This window comes from Chaetodon auriga, chromosome 3, assembly GCF_051107435.1.
Source record: "Chaetodon auriga isolate fChaAug3 chromosome 3, fChaAug3.hap1, whole genome shotgun sequence".
Taxonomy (NCBI): Eukaryota; Metazoa; Chordata; class Actinopteri; order Chaetodontiformes; family Chaetodontidae; genus Chaetodon; species Chaetodon auriga.
Genome location: NC_135076.1, coordinates 12,170,487 through 12,189,061, shown reverse-complemented (window position 1 = coordinate 12,189,061; position 18,575 = coordinate 12,170,487). Strand labels below are relative to the sequence as shown.

Sequence of the window (18,575 nt, the reverse complement as noted above, 5' to 3'; positions counted from 1 at the left end):
GGTGCTGACTGTATGTAGAGCTCTCAGCCCCAACCTCCACACTGCTCCTGCCAGGCAGGGGCCCGAGCTGAACTTGGACCCCTCCCCTTGGATCTGGTGTAATCTTTTTTATTTTATGTTATTTTATTTTATTTTTTTTAGAACTTTTTATTTAATTTTTTCTTTTTTTTCCCTGAAACATTGAACAGTATCTGAGACAAGATCAGTGGTGTAAAAAAAAAAAGAAAAGAAAAAAAAAAATACAAAACATATCCCATACCTAGATATTGCTGCATATGATACAAATGTATATCAAATATACATTACACAGTGTAGTAATAAGGAAAAACAAACAGGATGAACAGACAGACAAAGATAAATAAGTCAATAAATGGATAACTAAATAATAAAGAAATGAATAAATGATAGGATAATAAATTAAAAAAAAAAAAAAAAGAAGGAGAAAAGGGGCAAATTCGCATCGCGTCAGGGTCCATTTCCGGGTCCATTTCCATTACTCAAAGAGCAGCATCAACAACACAAATAGTTCACATTATTAGGTATTTTCTGACCATGCTCCGGATCTGGTGTAATCTTGAATGTACTGTGGCTTGTTTGAGATTTTTGGTTCACCTGTTTGTGAGCACCACTGAACGTCTGCTCTGGGTACAACCTAGAAATGGAGTCTCATTTCTCCAAAACGCTGCCATCCTGTGTCCACCTGTTCTTTCATTGCTTTCACAAGCACAATGAGGGCTTGCCAGGGGCCTTTCTACCTGCACCCTCAGCCACTTCATCATCTCTCCTGTAATTGGCTCGGGGGATAGAAATAGCCACATGTGTCCATCACGAGACTGATTTACTTGCTTCAATTAGGAGCTTAATGCAGCCTCAGGGGACCAAAGAGGGGCATTGTGTTGCCTTTTCCCACTGTAACTGCTGGTTTCTGTCCTGTGATAGTGTATTTTATGAATTTGTTTGTGTCTGCTGTTTTCACTGTACAGCTTTGCTTGTTTAATGGCTGCACAGAAGGACTGCCTTCTTGACATAATCATGAAATCACGAAAAGCAAAAAAAGTTTACAAGAATTATTTAATTCAGATAATGCAGTTTTATTCTGTTTTATTCAATTCGATGTCTTGAAAGGAAAAAAAGGTCTCATTATGAAAAATAATGCTAATCTTTTTCTTCTCAAAATGATGTGCCAACCCCGAAAGACAGCTCAATAAGTCTTCATGTAAATCAAAATCAATTACCAAGCTTGTCATTTTTAACAGTGTTTCTTCTGAGTGCGGCAGTAGCAGCAGTATTTGACCCAGCTGGCCCGACAGCCAGCTATAAAACCACAATGACGCAAAAGCAGGAACCACATAATTTGCATTAAAAGAGAAGATATTTAACCCTTAGTGGTCATAATAAATGCTACAATAAGCCGACGCTGAACAGATCGGGTGGTGAATGTACCCTGTGTGTGCCATCTCTCACTTCAGATTCCTTCATTTAGCCACTCTGTCATGTTATAAAATCAGTGCAAGGTGTGAATTCTTAAGACATTATAATCTTTAACACACACAGCAGTGTAGGCGTTGTCATTGACCCCTGGTAAACAAGCACCTCTGGTCCACCTGTTTAGGATTTCAAAGACTATTAAATGTCCCTGTATGTAGCCCCATACCTTCATAAACTGCATGCATTCTTTTACATACACGCTGTGCTCACTGCCAGACTTTCATAGCTGTCATTCTACAGTTGGCTCTAAAATACTTACAATCAACATCTGGGAAGTATTAAACCCAGTTCAATTGACACATACTTTTGTAATGACGTTTATGTTGACAGCCTGCTACTGGTTGACATGTAAACCAATATGGAGCAGGAGTTCAGAGCCCATCCTGTGTGTTTTGAAGTCAGTTTGCTGATTATTCTGGAGAATATTGAGTATTCTTTCAGCTTTTGGGGGCATTTGATAACTGGTCATTGTCTTGAAATGATAATAGGGGAAGTAAAGTTTCATTTTTGTTCAAGCAAAGATGTCTTTTAGGCTGTTCTAAAAATGGCACAGTTCTACACAGGTTAACAGAATAGAGACTCTATGAAGTCACTGCACTATTGTGTAATAACAACGTGTGGGTTCGGGAATCTTAAATTTAATTTCCGACATCTCAATGAAGCCTTCGTCTATTCAGCTCAAAGGAGTTACATCAGCTGCTCTCTCCCCCTCTGTCTCTATGTGTCTCTATGTGTGTGTGTGTATGTATGTGTGTGTGTGTGTGTGTGTGTGTGTGTGTGTGTGTGTGTGCGTATGTGTATGCGTCTTTCTCCTTTTATCAAACTACAACTGTAAATATGTCTTTATTGTTACAGCAGCTTAAAATCTGGCTGCACAAAATTTCACCTTACTTTGCCGTGCTTGTGACACCTGATAAAAAAGAATAAACTTTCATTTACCACCAGTGTGGTGAAATTCAACTTGTTACAATAAGATACCAGCAGTTAGACACAAGTACCTTTTCCCCTTCTTTCAGGGATTTACAAGAAATGAATGGATGTATCTTAAAAGTAGATGAGCCCAGGTCGATCACTGCACTACCAAAAGAAAAACAGTCTGGGAGTCAAAAATGCTCTCCAGATTTGCAGATTTTTTTTGACTTATTTTTAAAAGAGAGAGACTTGAGGTATTGATTAAGAGAGATTCGTGAAGTGTACACACCCCCGTTCTCCTGCTTTGCTTTTCTCTCTCATCCGTTCACATGTAGAAGATTCAATGGGGAACTTTCTAGTCTTAAGCCACTTCACTATTACATCCCAAGCCAACATTTCCTTTCCTCATCATCTTCTTTGTGCCACACAGGGGAGAAGTTAAGTGGTGTCATTTTCCTTGACTGGTGGGAAATGCTTTGCTCTGTTTTTAGCTTTGTTAGATAACCCAGCCATCCCCGTGGGCCTCCATGCCTTTGTGAAGGAGTGACAGGGGAGGCCACCTGTCCCATATCCCAGTCTCTCTCTGTCTCTTCCTTCCATCTATCTTTCTTTCGTCATATGTACGCAAGTAGTTTCATCAAATCAAATCTCTTGCTTTTACTGGGTTATGTCAGAGGCAGACGGCGAGAGACTTCAACAGTGGGAGATGAGAGAGTAGGATATGGAGGTGGAGGAAATGAGAGGAGATTGGAAATCTTTCGAGGAGAGGAGGCATATGTAGGAAAATTCAAGGATGACTGCTGAAAGATGAAAATAGTAAATGAGAGAAGCGCAAAGAGGCAGGGAATAAGATGACAGACTGTGGTGATATAATTCACTCACGATACTCTTTGAAAGCAAGGTTGGAGTGGATAGAAGGACAGACAGCCTCAGAGCTCTTATCGAGGGTCACAGTGAAATGTGAGATGAAGGGTCATGGATGGAAATTATACAAGCCTCTGACCCATATCGTTAAGGTTTTTTTTTAGGTTGGGTTTGAATAATTCCTTTCCAATCAGAGGTCTAAAAATAGCCACTAATGATTTTGGAGAAGGGACCCAATATAAAATATGCCAGAAATATTCCATTAAACTAATTTGTTCTTACCCACATACTTCTGTCCAGTTTTGAAAATGTGGCTCTGAACTAATTACCTAAAAAGCTCAAACAAATAACGTCAAGACTGGAACACCTGTGATCACTTTGCACAACTAGTCTCATTATGTTTTTATAGACGGAAGCTGTTACAGTAAATGCAATAAAAAGACAGTTAATAACCGCATAATGTTGTGTTCCGTGGGATGTTTCCCAAAATGCATCAGAGCCTATAAACCCCCCAGTCAAACCCGTCGTTTGAGGAAACTGATGGGCTAACAGAAAATGCCTGGAAATAAATCAACTTAATAATGTAGCAATATAACAACTTTACTAGCATCCGCATCCTTTCCAGTTAATGTTGACGGGGAGTCACCGTGGGATGTACTGCAAAAGAACAGGAGTTAGACTGATAGTTATTACTTAGCTAATGATAGGTGATTACTCCATCTAAGTAACTCATTACTTTTTAATTAAATTTCTATCAGGTATTTAAATAATGTACTCAGGTTTTGATTAGTAACTGTGATTTAAATCCATATTTTTCTCTGTAACTATAGCAAATTCTGATTATGTTTATTTTATAATTCAGTTACGGAGTTACATGTAAGTAGCTGCTCCCTGACACTTGATATTGTGCAGCCTAACACACACACAGCCACACACATTGCTATCATGCTTGTCTTTCAAAAACTGAAAAGAGAAAAACAAAACAAAAAAGAGTGTGTGTGTGTGTGTGTGTGTGTGTGTGTGTGTGTGTGTGTGTGTGTGTGTGTGTGTGTGTGGCCATGTATTACTCGTGTTGTGGGGACATCAATCTGTTTACACAGTCACATTGTGGGGACTCACCTTCCATATGAGGACAACAGAAGTCCCCATAATGTAAAACATGTAATTCTAGGGTGAAGACTTGGGTTGCGGTAAAGGTTAGGGTCAGGGTTAGGCAAGTAGTGCTTCTGATCATGGTTAGTGTAAATCTCTAAGAAATGAATGTAAGTCTATGCAATGTCGCTAAAGTGACAGAAACAAGCCTGTGTGTGTGTGTGTGTGTGTGTGTGTGCACATGCACCCCTGAGTGTACATTTCAACACGAACAGAAACAAGAGCTTCTTACTGAATGTGCACTGGTATGTGTGTGTGTGTGTGTGTGTGTGTGTGTGTGTGTGTGTGTGTGTGTGAAGGCCTTATGTCACATCAGGACAGTCCTGTCACATTGTGTGTGGGCTGTGGTTCTGAGTCTGTGTCACACTGTGTTCCCGTCTCAGCACATTAGAGCTGAACCTCTGTGATGATGCAGCAAACGCAGTGACATCTAGAGAATGAAGAGTAACATAATAATCTCTGTTCTACTTCACTGTAGAGCTCTGTCCCAGGGTTTGAGGTTGACAGGGTTTTTTTCTCACAGGACAGGACCGGATCTGCTGACCTTCAGTGGCTTTATTATTTTTTATGTAGATTGTGGTGGGCTAACAGTGGGAACATAAACTTAGACTTTAAAGACAGAAGCACAATTGAATTAATCCAATCCCAGACTCTCAGACAGTATTCCAGTCAAACAGCGTACCATGAGTCATATCTCATTGCCACGGTATTCTCCTGCTACATCTCTCCCAGTGTTAGTCCAGTATTTGATGAGGCATTTGACTCAATAAGCAACTGGAAGACATCTTCTCGGGGCTGTGATGCATCTCTATATTGGGTCTAACATCTTCTGGAGTTTTAACATTTGTATGGCAGTGCTGTTTGGATTGGAAATTGATTCCTAGCTCTTTGGTCAGGTTGCATGTAAGCAGAAGCACAGACCTCTAGGGGCCACTAGCAGGGATTTTTGCTTATTGTTGATAGTGTTTTACATACTAGAGGACCCAGGTGCTCAGTTAATACAGTGTTGTATTGGGGCACAGCCTAATGAAACATGGCAAACATGTGGGAACCCACCAGAAGCACCATTGTGACCCAATTAGTTGTTCACACACACAGAGTTAAGACACTTGGGCCACGAGGGGGTAAAAAAATCAGAAACAGAAGAAATATATTCATGCTTTGCTTTTAATCACTTAATAGAAAAAGTATTTCAGATTTATTTTTGAACACAATATACAATATAATACCATACATTGTGTGAAACATTTAATAACCCACCTGCAACACCTGGTGGACTTGAACATATTATTGACAATTAAAAAAAAACCCATCTTTCATGCAGATAGTGCTAAATCTGGCTAACCATTTGGACACAACTATGACCAAAAAAAGCTTGAACATAGATAAACAATGTTAATACTGACAAATTTGAATTTCAAAACTGCTAACAAGTTTGGTCAGAAAGAGTTCACACATTAGCACAATCAGTTACATAAGATCATGTTTTGCTGTTAATTCAGAAAGATTCACGTCAGTGCCGGGCGTATTGTAGCATGCTACCAATACGAGCCCCGTGTTATCTACTTTTACATGAAGTGCGCTAAGTGTAAAAGGAGACAATCGCTTTGTGTTTGTCAGTCGAACCAGTATCTGGCCTCATATATCAGCAATCTGCATTCAAATGCTGGGTGGAAAAGCTTCGGTTGTGACAAGCCGCTGAGAGAAAATAAGCCTTTTATGCACTTTGATACCAAGCATTGACTCAGCTTCTGTGTTCCTCAGCTAGCTTGTATGTATCCTATATCCAAGCCTATGCAGTTTAACATGTCCTCTATGTTGTCTCTGGGTTACCAAATTGCTGCTGTCAGATGAAAACCTTGTAGCTACAAAAACTATAAAAATGATATACGAAACAAAAATCCTCTGTGAAATTTGGCCTATTATTTAAGAAACATAACTAAGCCGAATTTTAACAGTATGGACAAATACCATGATAGTAATTAAGATTTAAAAGTGATTCAAAAGTCAGAGCTTTTTTGGTTTAACATTTATGCATAATAAGCTAAACATAAAGTTTTTCATTTTCTTGTCAGCGACGATACATTAAAAGACAAGACGATTTCAACCGTTGGGTAAAATAAAAAGATGAAACGTTACTTTGGGGTTACAAGGTTCTCATGTGACAACAACAATGTGTCTCTAGCTGCTGCTCTGCTGGGCACTCAAAACATTGTGCGAATATATACTTAGATATATTTATATATATTTGTATGTATATAAAAACAATATATAATACATATATAAAAAGACTCTAATCCAGAGTCTTCTACACATTAGACACCACCACTTCCAGGTAATGCAAGTGCATATAAATTAAAATAGATTTTACACTGAACCAGTATTTCTTATGTACAAGCTTTAAGTATAGAATAAATACACACTGTTATAAACAGCAAAAAGGACCAACTTGAGCTCCTAGCAACAAACAGTAGAGACAAAGGTGGGGAGTGATGGGGGTAAGGCCTGACGACAAAGTCAACACATCCAGACACACACACACACACACACACACACACACACACACACACACACACACACACACACACACACATTCAGAACCTTCCATACATATACACTGCACACAAAGGTTTGCCACTTAAGCATGCTGGAGTGAAATTAGATGAAGTACCTTTGAGTTTATCAGTAAACCAATATGAAAATGGAGAGATGTGATTATAGACGCAACCAGAACATCCACAAAAATTAGTCATGGAAGCCACAGGAGCAGAAATGTGAAGTCTGCAAACCATTTTCAAATCATATTCCCCATCGCATTCATGAAGGAACAAACAAAAAAGATATTTTTTGGTTGGTTTTAAACCTAGAGCACCTAATTACTCCTCTTTTTTGAAAAGGGCACAGTCTGCCATGCTGAATCCAGCTATTCCATCTGTGCCAAATCCTAATAACCCCACTGTCCTGGAAACCTGATACAGTGGAGGGGGAAGGGAAAAAATTCAATTGACGTCAATGAGCAGACGCTGCACTTGAGGGATTTTTATCGTGAGGAAGAAATAGCCGGCCTGATTGTTTTGGGGTCGTGTCTGTGGAGCCCAGAGGGGTTCGTTAACCATGTCAATAGTGGCGCTGATGAGGGTATGAGAGCGCCTTTCAGACAGGCAGCTCTAACAGCACCTTTAATCATCTGGTCTGGGCCTGATTGCAAAGGGGCAGGGGGCGTTACATCAGACGGGTCTGGGGTCAGAACCAGTTCCAACTAACAGGATTATTAAGACTGCAGCATACCTGTGGGCTAAAAATAGACTCAGTGCTGTTGTGCATTTCGTCCTTGGCAGACTTCATTTCTGATTTTATCATGGATCTAAAGAGTTCATTGAGGTGCATGTCTTTAGACCCGCTTATTTTTCTGCTGACATTATCTGGGGGTAGGGTATTATGGTTTAACCTCTATTTCATACCTTCATGACAATAATTGGATAAATGAAAGGTCACATTCATTTTACTGACAGTCTAGCAGGAATACTTGTCCACATAGTGTTGGATTTCATATGCTCAATGAGCATTTTGCATTGAAAGCCCCAACGGTCTGCAGACTGTGACAAAGAAGGAGAGAAAAGATGTAGAAAGAGATGAAGTATGAAAACAGGTGATGTATTTCAGTGTGACGGTGACATTCATTGACTGACACGTGACAAACAGAGCAACAAACTAAACATGGAACATGACCCATGACCTTTGAATTCAACGCGTAAAGAAAGACATTGTGCTCAGAGTGAAGAACAGATGCGACAAAACGTGCGTACTATGAAGGTGTTAATGTTTCCCTATTCAGATGAGTATGTCCGAGAGTTGTTTGTCAACGTTTGTTTGGATTTCTCTATTGCCCAATACATGGAAGACTGTTCTCTTTTTAACATACAAAAAAGATTTTGCTCTTTCAGATAAGAAAAAAAAAAAAAAAAAACATTTCACAGACATACTAGAGTGTTCAATAAATAAAAAACTATTATAAAGACAATAGTAAAAAAGGCACACAAAAGTCCTTTGACAAATGGTACAGGAAAAAAGTAAACACTTTCTCTTGCTATACAAATGTGTCTCCATCAGTAGATCTTACTCTATGCTACTTCTAGATCATATCTGTAAAAAAGTCTTAAGGTACAAAACTTCTCTCAGTAGTGTCGATGTCCATTTAATGCCAGTCCAGAAAAGAAAAGTAACCATTTCCCAAACTGGCCGAAATCCTTCAAGTTCCACCCTCAGTCTCGCCTGTCCATCAAGACTAAAATGTTCGCAGTAATTATTCCTGAGAACTCTGAAGCCGCCTCACTGAAACTGCCCGTCTATGTCTGGCTTCAAACACCCAAGTGCAAGACGCCCCCATGCGGGACGAAACTAAGCCCTTGCTTCTGTGGGCTTATTAAAAAGCACAGCTGCAAGAGGATCTCTCCTCTTTTTCCAAAAAACTTTCAAATCACCATGTGAGCCCGATGATGGAAGCCCTATGTGTCTGTGGGTGACGCCTCGTGTGTCACGATCTCTATTGCCGACGTGGGCTCCATCATGCCGCCCTCCTCATCCTCCTGAACGTCCAAATAGTCCAGGGGAGGAGAACGAGTATCTCCTAGACTATCCTCTTCCTCTTCTAACTCTTCTTCTTCTTCATCACCATCTTTCTCTATTCCATCCAAGTCCTCCTCCTCCAAGGTCAGCTCAAACTGAAACTTCTCCCCACCTCCCTGCCCCCCACTGCCTCCGCTGTGTCCGTGCGTGCCCTGGTCATAGAAGGGCGGGGAGGGACTCTGGGGGATCATGCTCTGGTACCAGTTCCTGTTGTCCTCAAGTGTGTCCAGAATGTCCTGGGCGTCAGGGTGGACCAGATCGGCCCAGGTCTCCCAAAGGGGGTGCACGATGTAGTCGATGAAGCCCACCTAGAAAGGAGAGAAACAGGAATTGAAATCCTTTTCGTACTGATGCACATCTGAATTTACACACCTGCGTTCGTACATAATGCAGTTTCCGCGTCCTTGATTGCGTACCTGGCTCTTCTCCACTGAGGCTGTGTGTTTATCACACATAGGGCTGATCTCCATCCCCCTCTCCCTCTCTCTGTCTCCCTGGTGGAAGAACTCCTCCATTATCCGATCAGTCCACTGACGATACAGCTCCAGGGACTTAGTGGGGTTGCTCAGGTCAGCACAGTGCACCATGTTACGCAGCACCTATAAATAAAACAGAAATGCAGTTCAGTAAGTAAAATCTTTAAATCCAGCAGTGTTTATTTTTAGTTTATTTTGAACAAGTGAAAATCGGATAACAAATCAGTAATACAAAAATGCAGGTTAAATCATACGTTAAAGACAACATTTGTGGTATGAACACGCTGCATAACCAGCTTACTTCATTTGTTTTGTGTCGTTTTATTCGTTTTTAGGCTATAATGGTCTTTGTTGTGAAAGGAAGCCTAATAAACAAGGAACCCTGGAAAGATCTTTAGAGGGAGAGTGTGGGGAGCACTTAAAGGCAAAAAGAAGATGGATAGAGTGACAGTGGGAGCAGAGGTCAGCTATGTAGGAGGCCGGCTAATGACCATTGGCTGAGCAACCTCTGCCAACACTGATTATTGATCAGAGCTATTAAAAGCAGGTAAAAGGGAGGTGGAGGGCTTACAGTGTGTCCAAGCACAAGCTCACAGTTCATATAATGCAACTTTACTGTTGCAAAAACCAGAACCTACCTGTATCCTGTCGGTGTAATTGTCCAGCAGCAGCACTCCAGAGCTCGTCACCTTCTTCGTCTCCACCATCGTCTTCAGATCAGCCAGCAGACTCATGTGTTTGGACATGTCAGTGGCCAAAACCTGAATAAAAGAGAGGAAAAAAAACATCCTCAGCATTGAGATGACGCGCACGAGTTATGATTTAACTCAAGATGACATCAGAAGAGAAAGAATGTGAGTCGTGATATCTTACCATGTCGATGACCATCTTGCGCAGGGACTGTCGCTGCTTCTTAGTGAGGTTCTGGAAGATATCACAGTTGTCCTCCTGCAGTAGCTTGAATCCCACAGCCAAGTGATGGTTCTCCAGCACAGACTCATCGTTGTACATCAATGCCAGCTCAGAGTCTGCCAAGGCGTTAATAAGAGATTTTAATATTTTAGTCCTTGTTGTTGAAAACACCAGTTCATGTGTCAAAGACAGGAACAAATTAGTCTTATTACTATATGTCTTAGTTCTGTGTTGAGTAATATGTTGACTTACTGGTATTGATTAAGAATTGGTTTGATACTCCAGGATGGTCAACATCATGGATAGCTGCAGCAAAAATGGCTGCTAGGATCTCAAGGTCTGTGAAGACTGCCTGTGAAAGAGAAAGAAAAAGAACATTTAACTATTTTTGAGGATAAAAATGGCATCAGCATAGCATCTGTTGGCAACTGTTGATTTCCAGAGCACTGTGTGACCCGACCCCGAGGTTGTACATGACAACTTTCCAGACTGGATTTGCAAGTTAAAATCAGATTTTTAACCTTGATTTTGCTCAAGAAATGAAGTCTAACACTGTGTCGGCTCATTTCCATAGATGAAAGACAGCGAGGAGAGTAACCGGGGCGTTCTGACCTGCCTGTGCATTGTCTCGCAAGCTACTCCAGCTTAAGGAGAGCTGTGAGAAAATACATGCAGGAAAAATCAAATAAGGCATGGAGGAAAGAAGGGAAGTTCTCTGAGTAACACGGTGCAAGTGGAGAGGGAGGAAAAGATGATTCAATGGAAGGTTGTTGAGCTCTTCAAAGCCGCTGTGGCGATCCAGGAAAGTGGCACATCAGGTGATGTAAGAGCTCATTCTCTAATTGAGTTTTTTCCCCCTTATTTCTGCGGTTGCACACTGGTGCCCAAAGTCAGAGGTGGGGAAATTTTTCAGCCTCTACAGCTGAAACATGTACGGCAATTGCATAATGAAATAAGAGCCTGATCTGAGGTACTGAAAACTGCAGTTCTTCACTTTATATTAGAACTTACATCCAAGGCTGGAGTGGAGAGCAGGATGTGAGTGGATTGGGCTACGTCAGCAGCGTGCAGGCTGTTATGGTAGGCCACATCTGAATGATAGTGATCTTCCAATGTCATCATGTAGGCAACAAACGTATCCATGGGGATCTTAAATGTCTTTAACAGGTCTCGCTCCTAGAAGAACATCAGAACAGAATTAGGAAGAAGTGTGGATAATTTCAGCAGTAATTAAACAAAAGACAAAGATCATGGACAGTGAGTGAAGACGGTTCCTACCTGGAAGATGGCGTACATGATGCAGGTAAGAGGCCGGTTGTGGGAATACTCTGAAACCGTGAAGATGTTCAGGCCCCACTTGTTGAGGTCCTCCAGCTCTTTGGACAGCAGCTCCTCCTTATCTGTCTTGACACCGAAGCGGGAGATGCTGCTGCTGGAGAGCGAGGGCCCATGGGAGACCTTCTTGACCCCGCTGATCTGTGTCATCAACTGTTGCTTCTGCTGCTTCTTCTTGTCTCGTGTCTTGGACGTTGGCGAGGGGATCTCCACTTCATTCTGTTTGTCTGAGGGAGGGGAAAAGAAGAGAGTGGTCATTTTTAGAAAAGTGTGGGCATTGTGAGGAAGGCGTGACTATAATCATAGATTTCTATTTAACCTCATACAACCCAAGTCTGGGTTGTGATCTATTTCTCAATAAAAAAAGTTCAGTTTGAAGGCTGCCTGAGGACACAGGTGCACTACAGAAACACCTGCAGCCGGTTAGTTCCTGAGGGATTTATTGATTCACTTATTTATTCATCATCTGTCCGTCCATTCATCTGTTCATTCATGCTCCCCGTCTTCCACCTGCAGTCTCTCTCTGAGCTCCCACTGTTCATTCGTCTCTATCCCCCTCCCTCCCTGGCAGTGCTTTTTTCTCCCCATCTCTCAGCAGGTGGCTCACATCTCATCTCCTGTTCTTTTCACTCTCATAGGTCAGCCCATTGACAGCCTGAGTGCTGGGGCTTCTACACAGTTAAGGCAGCTCCATGAAGTCGGCCATTCAATAAGCTGCCGCATCTTTCACAGCTTTATCAAATCACTTAGTACAGAGTGGTACTTTTATGCTTGGTTTATTTTATTTTGTCATTCTGTTCAACTACATTTGGTGTGGCCTCAGATAAAGTGAATAATAAGTCCAGGAATAAAAACTGAAAGGCTTTCATATAATACTCCTTTGAAAAAACAATTATAAATAGTATGCCAGGCTTCACACTTCATCCAAAAATAAATGCAGAAAACAGGCCAAGTTTCTTGTAATAACCAACCAGGCCCTCGTGTTTACTGCAATCACAGAAGAACTGAATGAAATCCTGCAGGGACCGGCTATCGGCATGTATGTGAGCTGTGCACTCATCTTTCAAGCCTCGACGCAGCTCATCGCTGGCCTATCAGCCTTCCCCTGTGGAGGGTTATTCAATTACCAGCTGTAATTCAAATAATCACTTTCACTCTCATGCTCTCCCACTCTCTCTCTTGCACTGTTTTCTCTGCTTTTCTCTCTGTCTCTTGCTCTCTCTTCAGTTCTCCAGTGGTAATTGAGAATGGGCAATTAAGCGCTCTCAGACATGTGCTGCGTGGGAATCAAGGGGAAGAGCAATATATTGCCCTCTAATTTATTACAAGCCATCATTATCACCACTGTGGTGTGGTGTTTGTGTGTGTGTGTCAGGGGGGGCTTGTATATGTGTGTGAGAGATCAGATTGGGATACAGACCAGTTCGCAGTGTCGGTCTTATCATCCATTTCTACATCAGCTTGTAAGTGGCAATAGACAGTAAATGGCATGCACTCTGTTCCACAGTTGACTGCTATGATAAACTGCTCAGGAGCGCCTTGAGCACCGTTATCATGATGCTGCTCTCCATATTATAAATCTTTCTCTGTCACAGTTTGGCCTGTAATGTGTCAGCTGGTCACATGGATAGTCCCTCTTATATCTTTTCCGTCCTCTGTTTTTCACTGATTTCCCTGCCAAAAAAATCTTAAGCACATGAAGTAGCCGTTGTATCTTGCTCTGTTCTTTCTGTCATTTTTCTCCCTTCTCCTTCCAACTCCTCCGTCACCTCCTACATCTATTTCAATTTCATTGGATTCTTTTTCATCCACTCCATATGCTCTACTGTGAGAGACGCAGATGCAGCCGGGAAGGTCGGTGGTGCTTTTTGGGGACATTTTTTTTCCCCTCAGCATTTTCCCAAAACTAGGTGTGTTCTGCTGCTGGCCGATCAAAGGGAATTATGACAGAATTATGTTGCGAGGACAGCTGTGGCAGGGGGAAGGCACACGTGAATGGCCAGCATGCTGTCAGCCAACAATCCTGAATGGAAAGTCAGAAAACCTGCTTTGAAATCACCCTCGATGAGAAAGCCTTGGATCTTCTTTTGTCATGGGAATTATCCAGGCTCCACGAGCACTGTTTTACCAGTCGACTGTCAGCGGAAACATTTAAAAACCAGATATTTGAATTTGAACGACCTCTGCAGAACCAGACATATGGCAGGAAAATGTCATTTCTCTGAGCCTGAATGGATGTTTTTCTAAAAATAAAATAAAGCAGAAATAAGTGTATTACTGATGTGATACTAATCTTAATGGATGGGAGGATTAAACAGTCCTACTGGTCAGCTGAGGCCAAACTGGGCCAGCTGTTTTTACCCCATCTCCATTAATGTTACCTGTTTTTTTTTTTTTTTTTACCACCAGGACGGTAATCCCGATTTCTTTATCATAGCGATAGTCATCTCTGTCTGGATTCTCAGGGCAGCAACAGGGGGAGGGAGAGGTGGAGGGACGACAAGGTGTCCCTGCTCACACAGATGCATTAAGACGGTGATGAGTCACACAATCTGCCGAGCTCATCTCACTGCCAGCAAAGGGGGTTCCTCTGTACCTCTATTTTCTCCTTCACTGCAGTCAGTGCCCTCCCTCCCCCGTCTGCGCTGTCTCTCCTCAGCCCTGCTCTTGCTCTCTATGATCTGGTGGAAAGGGATCTGCTAACAGCCCTGCACCGGATCAGGATGCCAATTGATCGGAAGCACGTTGTCTATAAATAATCTTAAATACCTTGACGTGCATTCTTGTTTGTCAAACCATGTTACCTTCAACTCATTCACTTATCTATTCCTCAGCTTTGTGTATCTGTCCTCTAGCTATCGTCATGCTTCTGTGGAAACCGCACATTTACCAAAAGCCAACTTGTAATCCATTTGAAGAAATCTGTTGTTAGTCTCATTCGTGCTGGTTGAGGTTATTTTTTTTCCCTCCAGTTAGTTCATAGTGTGGTTTGATGCCAGAGCCATGAAATATTTTGTACATGTGGTTGACAACAAATAGAAGAAGATAGAAGAAGCAATGGTCCTGAAGACAATATAAATGGCCATCCATTCTCAGATTTTCAATGTGCGACCCACGCTGTCAGCATCCAGTTCCAACCCACTTACCCTGATTCTGGCTAACAAGCTCCCTTGTCACTCAAATGGCACTTTTTACAGCCGCCGGCAACCTTAATATATTTTTCTTTCTCTCGATACTTTGAGAAACGTACAGTTTTTACCACATTTTGAGCACAATGCCGTAAACATCTAGACAAAGCTTAATGGCGCAGTGTTTTATGGTACGCCCCCACAGAAAAGCCTGCCAGAGCAACTTGCACAGCTTAACATCATGTACAAGACTGAACCTCCACAAAAACACTGCAGCAAAAACAGACAAGTGTGGATCTGTGTGAGCTACAAATTACTGGCAGATATTTGGATGTGTTTTTGGTCAACATTACAGTTCATAGTTCTACCTTGTGGTGATTTAAGATGGATTCTAAAGACCAAATTGGTGAATTTGTTCGTGTGATTTTTGAGTGCATGTACACTTTGAAGACTTTCATTTACCCAGGAAGGTGTTGGAGATGAATTCGGAAACCTGATTCCCAGACCGACTCATCTCAGATAGGTGCGTCAACTCCCGATTCAACATTCTCTTGAACTGCAAGAGAGAAGGGGGGGGGGGGGAGAAAAAATGTCGTCAGTTTCCACTGAGTAAAAACCCGGGACAAATTATGGTACAACATTCCATGGAAAATGCAGCAGTACCCAGTTTCATTACACCAGCTCTAGAATAGTATTTAATTACAGCTTCAATCAGTCAGAGGACACATCTTATTTTCCCCTCCATTTTCCCTGCAATTAATTAGGGTGCGGATCATTATTTGTGTTACCAGTGGGGAGGCCATCACCTTTTAATGCCTCTCAATTCACCCCCTGCAACCAATTTACAGTTTTATGACACTGAATCACATTTTTGGGGCCTATTTAACTGTTTTACTTGCGTCAGTGTGCAAGAATTTCAATGATGTCAAGAGGAAAATCTGCACACTGCTTCCTCCAGTCCTCTTCGCTCCAACATTTGCTGATTTTCATGTACTTTCTTTATCATCAACAGTTTTAAATAGACGAAATAGTTGACAGATACAGATGAATTTGACAGTACACGGAGACCCAGGCACTGCAGTAGCAGCTGTTTATGACAGACTGATGCATGCGCGTGCACACACATGCACACTAACACATATACAAACAGACACACAGCTCTGCAGAGGGCTCAAGATGGAGCCTGAGCCACAAAACACCATTCTGTCAGACACCCCCCCCCCCACACACCATGATGGAAATGTCTTTTGGTGCAATTAGGGTAGCACAGTATCCTGAAGAGCTTCACAAAAAATGATTATCAACATGCTGAATTCCCTTAGAATTGGCCCTTAATGCACCAGCAACACAGCACAGAGGGACAATGAAATGAGTGTGATATCCCGACAAGCTACGTAGATAAGCTCCACACACCTTAATGTAACCCCAAGACACCGACAGCAGGTAATTGGCTTCAGGCATTTTGGACCCCGTTTTCTCGTTCCTACACAAAGCCAGAACTGTAATCCAATCAAATAAAAATAGAGGCAGACGAACAGGATTCTTTCAGCGCCAAAAAGGACAAAAAATCCTCTCTTCTCTCCTCTAGTGATTCTCTTCTCAGCGGCTAAGAGAGCAGCTTGATGATGGCTCACTCTCCCTCTCAGCAGCAGAAAAGGGCCAGCTCTGAGTCTCCATGCCTGGGGATAGATGGATGGATGGACGGACAGATGGAGGACAAAGTCAGCGCTGTAGCCAGGCTATGTGAGGAGGAGATCCAGCAGGCTCGGTGGATCGGCTGGAGCAGCAGCTGCTGGAGCTGTGTGCTGGGGACTCTCAGCGCACTGATGAATAATGGAGAAGAAGCGAGGAGGAGGAGGGGAAAAAACGGCGATGGAGACAGGAGGAGGAGGAGGAGGAGGAGGAGGGAGTGAGGCAGCAATGTTCATCTGACTGGAGGGGGGGTTCCTCCACTGGATTTGTCTTGCTTCACTGCTCTCACTGCTGTAGCGCTCACTCCCCCTCCTACCTTGCTTCTCTCTCTCTCTCTCTCTCTCTCCCTCCATGTTTCTCTCTTTTTCGTTCCCTCCCTCCCTCTCTCCCTCCCTCCCTCTCTCTTCTGTCTCTTTTTCCCCTGCTGTAGTCTGCCAGCCCCAGCAACACGCTCTATTCAGAACACATGATTTGACAGAAAGTGGGGAGAAGGGGGGAGCCCTAATTACAGCTTGGCATTGGTGTATACATGAGGTTCAGAAGGGATGTTTGAGTGATTGACGTATAATATCCAGACATGGATTCCAGACTTTTCCTCTCTTCTCTCTTTTCTGGCTGTGCAACTGCTGCAGATAAATCCCATCCTCTTCAATTCCCGGCCCCTCTAAAAGCCATTTTTTATGAAGTCAGCCATTGTGAAGGAATGTCATGGAGCCGTACAGCTACGCCTCCCCTCTGCAGTAAAACAATGAGGGTTGAGAAAGTTGAGTACAGCGACTGTATTTTTATTGCCATTATCATCCGCTCCTCTCCCTCTCCCTCTTCTGAGTCCTCTGTTGTCTCTTGACACCCCCAGCGCAGCGGCCATTGTGGAGAACTCATAAGCCTGTTCATTATCCGCATCCCAGTTCCAATATTAGATGCTGTCAGGGTGTCTGTGGAAGGCTATTTTTAACAACCGAGAGACAACAAGAGAGTGGGGAAGACGGTCAGAGGAAGGGGGAGGGGAAGGGAGAGATGGGATATAATTGCATCCTTCGTCGATTTAGGTGACAACAGCCCATGGTTTTTTCTCTCTGCCTGTGAGGAAGTGTGCACGCCAATTACCAGAACACCCCAACGCCATGGCAACAGCATCAGGCGGGCAGTGTGAGTCTGTTCTGAAAGGAGGAGAGAAGAGAGGAGAGGCTTCCCCCTCTCCTTCCCAGGCAGACATGTGGTGTAGCTGCTGAGCTGTCACGAGGACACACCACACACGTCGCCTCTGCTCGCATCCACCGATGCGCAGACTGAAAATCGCTCCCCCCTCCTCCCCTCCGTCTCCGTCTTTCCCTCACTATCCACCGCTTACATGTCAATTTCTCTCGTGGCTGCCACTTGCCAACAGAGTCATCAATCTCTCCGTCTGCCTGCCTCCCTGGCAGAATCAATGGGCTGTCCTTGGAGCAGGTGTTGATACTGCTGCATCGTACAAGGCTAGGGCCACCTGAGTGGAACACACTGTTACATCAGGACCACTGACCAATTTAATTTATGCTTTTGTCAATTTAGTCACAACTTTTGTAAACCTCAAGGACGGCTGCAATGCTTCGCCAATGACAAAACAGTTGTTGTCACTTCAGAGTCAATCCATGGGGAACTGTAAACAGAAGTTCCCAGAGAACCTCTCAGTCCGATGTTCGTGTGTGTGTGTTCGAGTTTGGAAAGATGAGGGGGAGATCAAAGCTTCCCCGAGAGGATTCCGGATTATCCTCCCACTGAGGGAAAGAACCAGAAGCAGGGAGGTAGGACGCAAGAAAAGAGCGCAAAGAGAGAGAGAGAGAGAGAGAAAGAGAGAGGAGGCAGCTCTTTATATAATAGCCCACTGCATAATATATAAAGAAACCAGAAATAACAGTGGGGGATGTTTCTGCAATGTGTTGAAGAGCTATGCTTCCCCAGAGGCTGAAAGAAATGCCTCAGTACACACGCACACACAGCAGCAGCCTAC

General features: G+C 42.9%; 1 protein-coding gene across 5 annotated transcripts in view; it reads right to left on the bottom strand.

Moving 5' to 3' along the window:
- Positions 1–8,787: 8,787 nt before the first annotated feature.
- Positions 8,788–18,575, bottom strand: part of pde4ba (phosphodiesterase 4B, cAMP-specific a) — a 163,751-nt gene continuing 153,963 nt past the window's right edge. For 4 of the 5 annotated variants that reach the window (XM_076724409.1, XM_076724419.1, XM_076724428.1 and 1 more), the window contains 8 exons: positions 15,356–15,449; positions 11,709–11,992; positions 11,442–11,606; positions 10,683–10,782; positions 10,392–10,546; positions 10,157–10,279; positions 9,459–9,641; positions 8,788–9,350 (listed from right to left, as the gene is read on the bottom strand). In XM_076724409.1, coding sequence (XP_076580524.1) covers positions 8,922–9,350; positions 9,459–9,641; positions 10,157–10,279; positions 10,392–10,546; positions 10,683–10,782; positions 11,442–11,606; positions 11,709–11,992; positions 15,356–15,449 — 1,533 coding nt within the window. In that variant the 3' untranslated portion in view covers positions 8,788–8,921. Of the gene's footprint in view, positions 9,351–9,458; positions 9,642–10,156; positions 10,280–10,391; positions 10,547–10,682; positions 10,783–11,441; positions 11,607–11,708; positions 11,993–15,355; positions 15,450–16,306; positions 16,876–18,575 lie in introns of those variants that run through there. The other variant, XM_076724448.1, reaches the window with a different exon arrangement.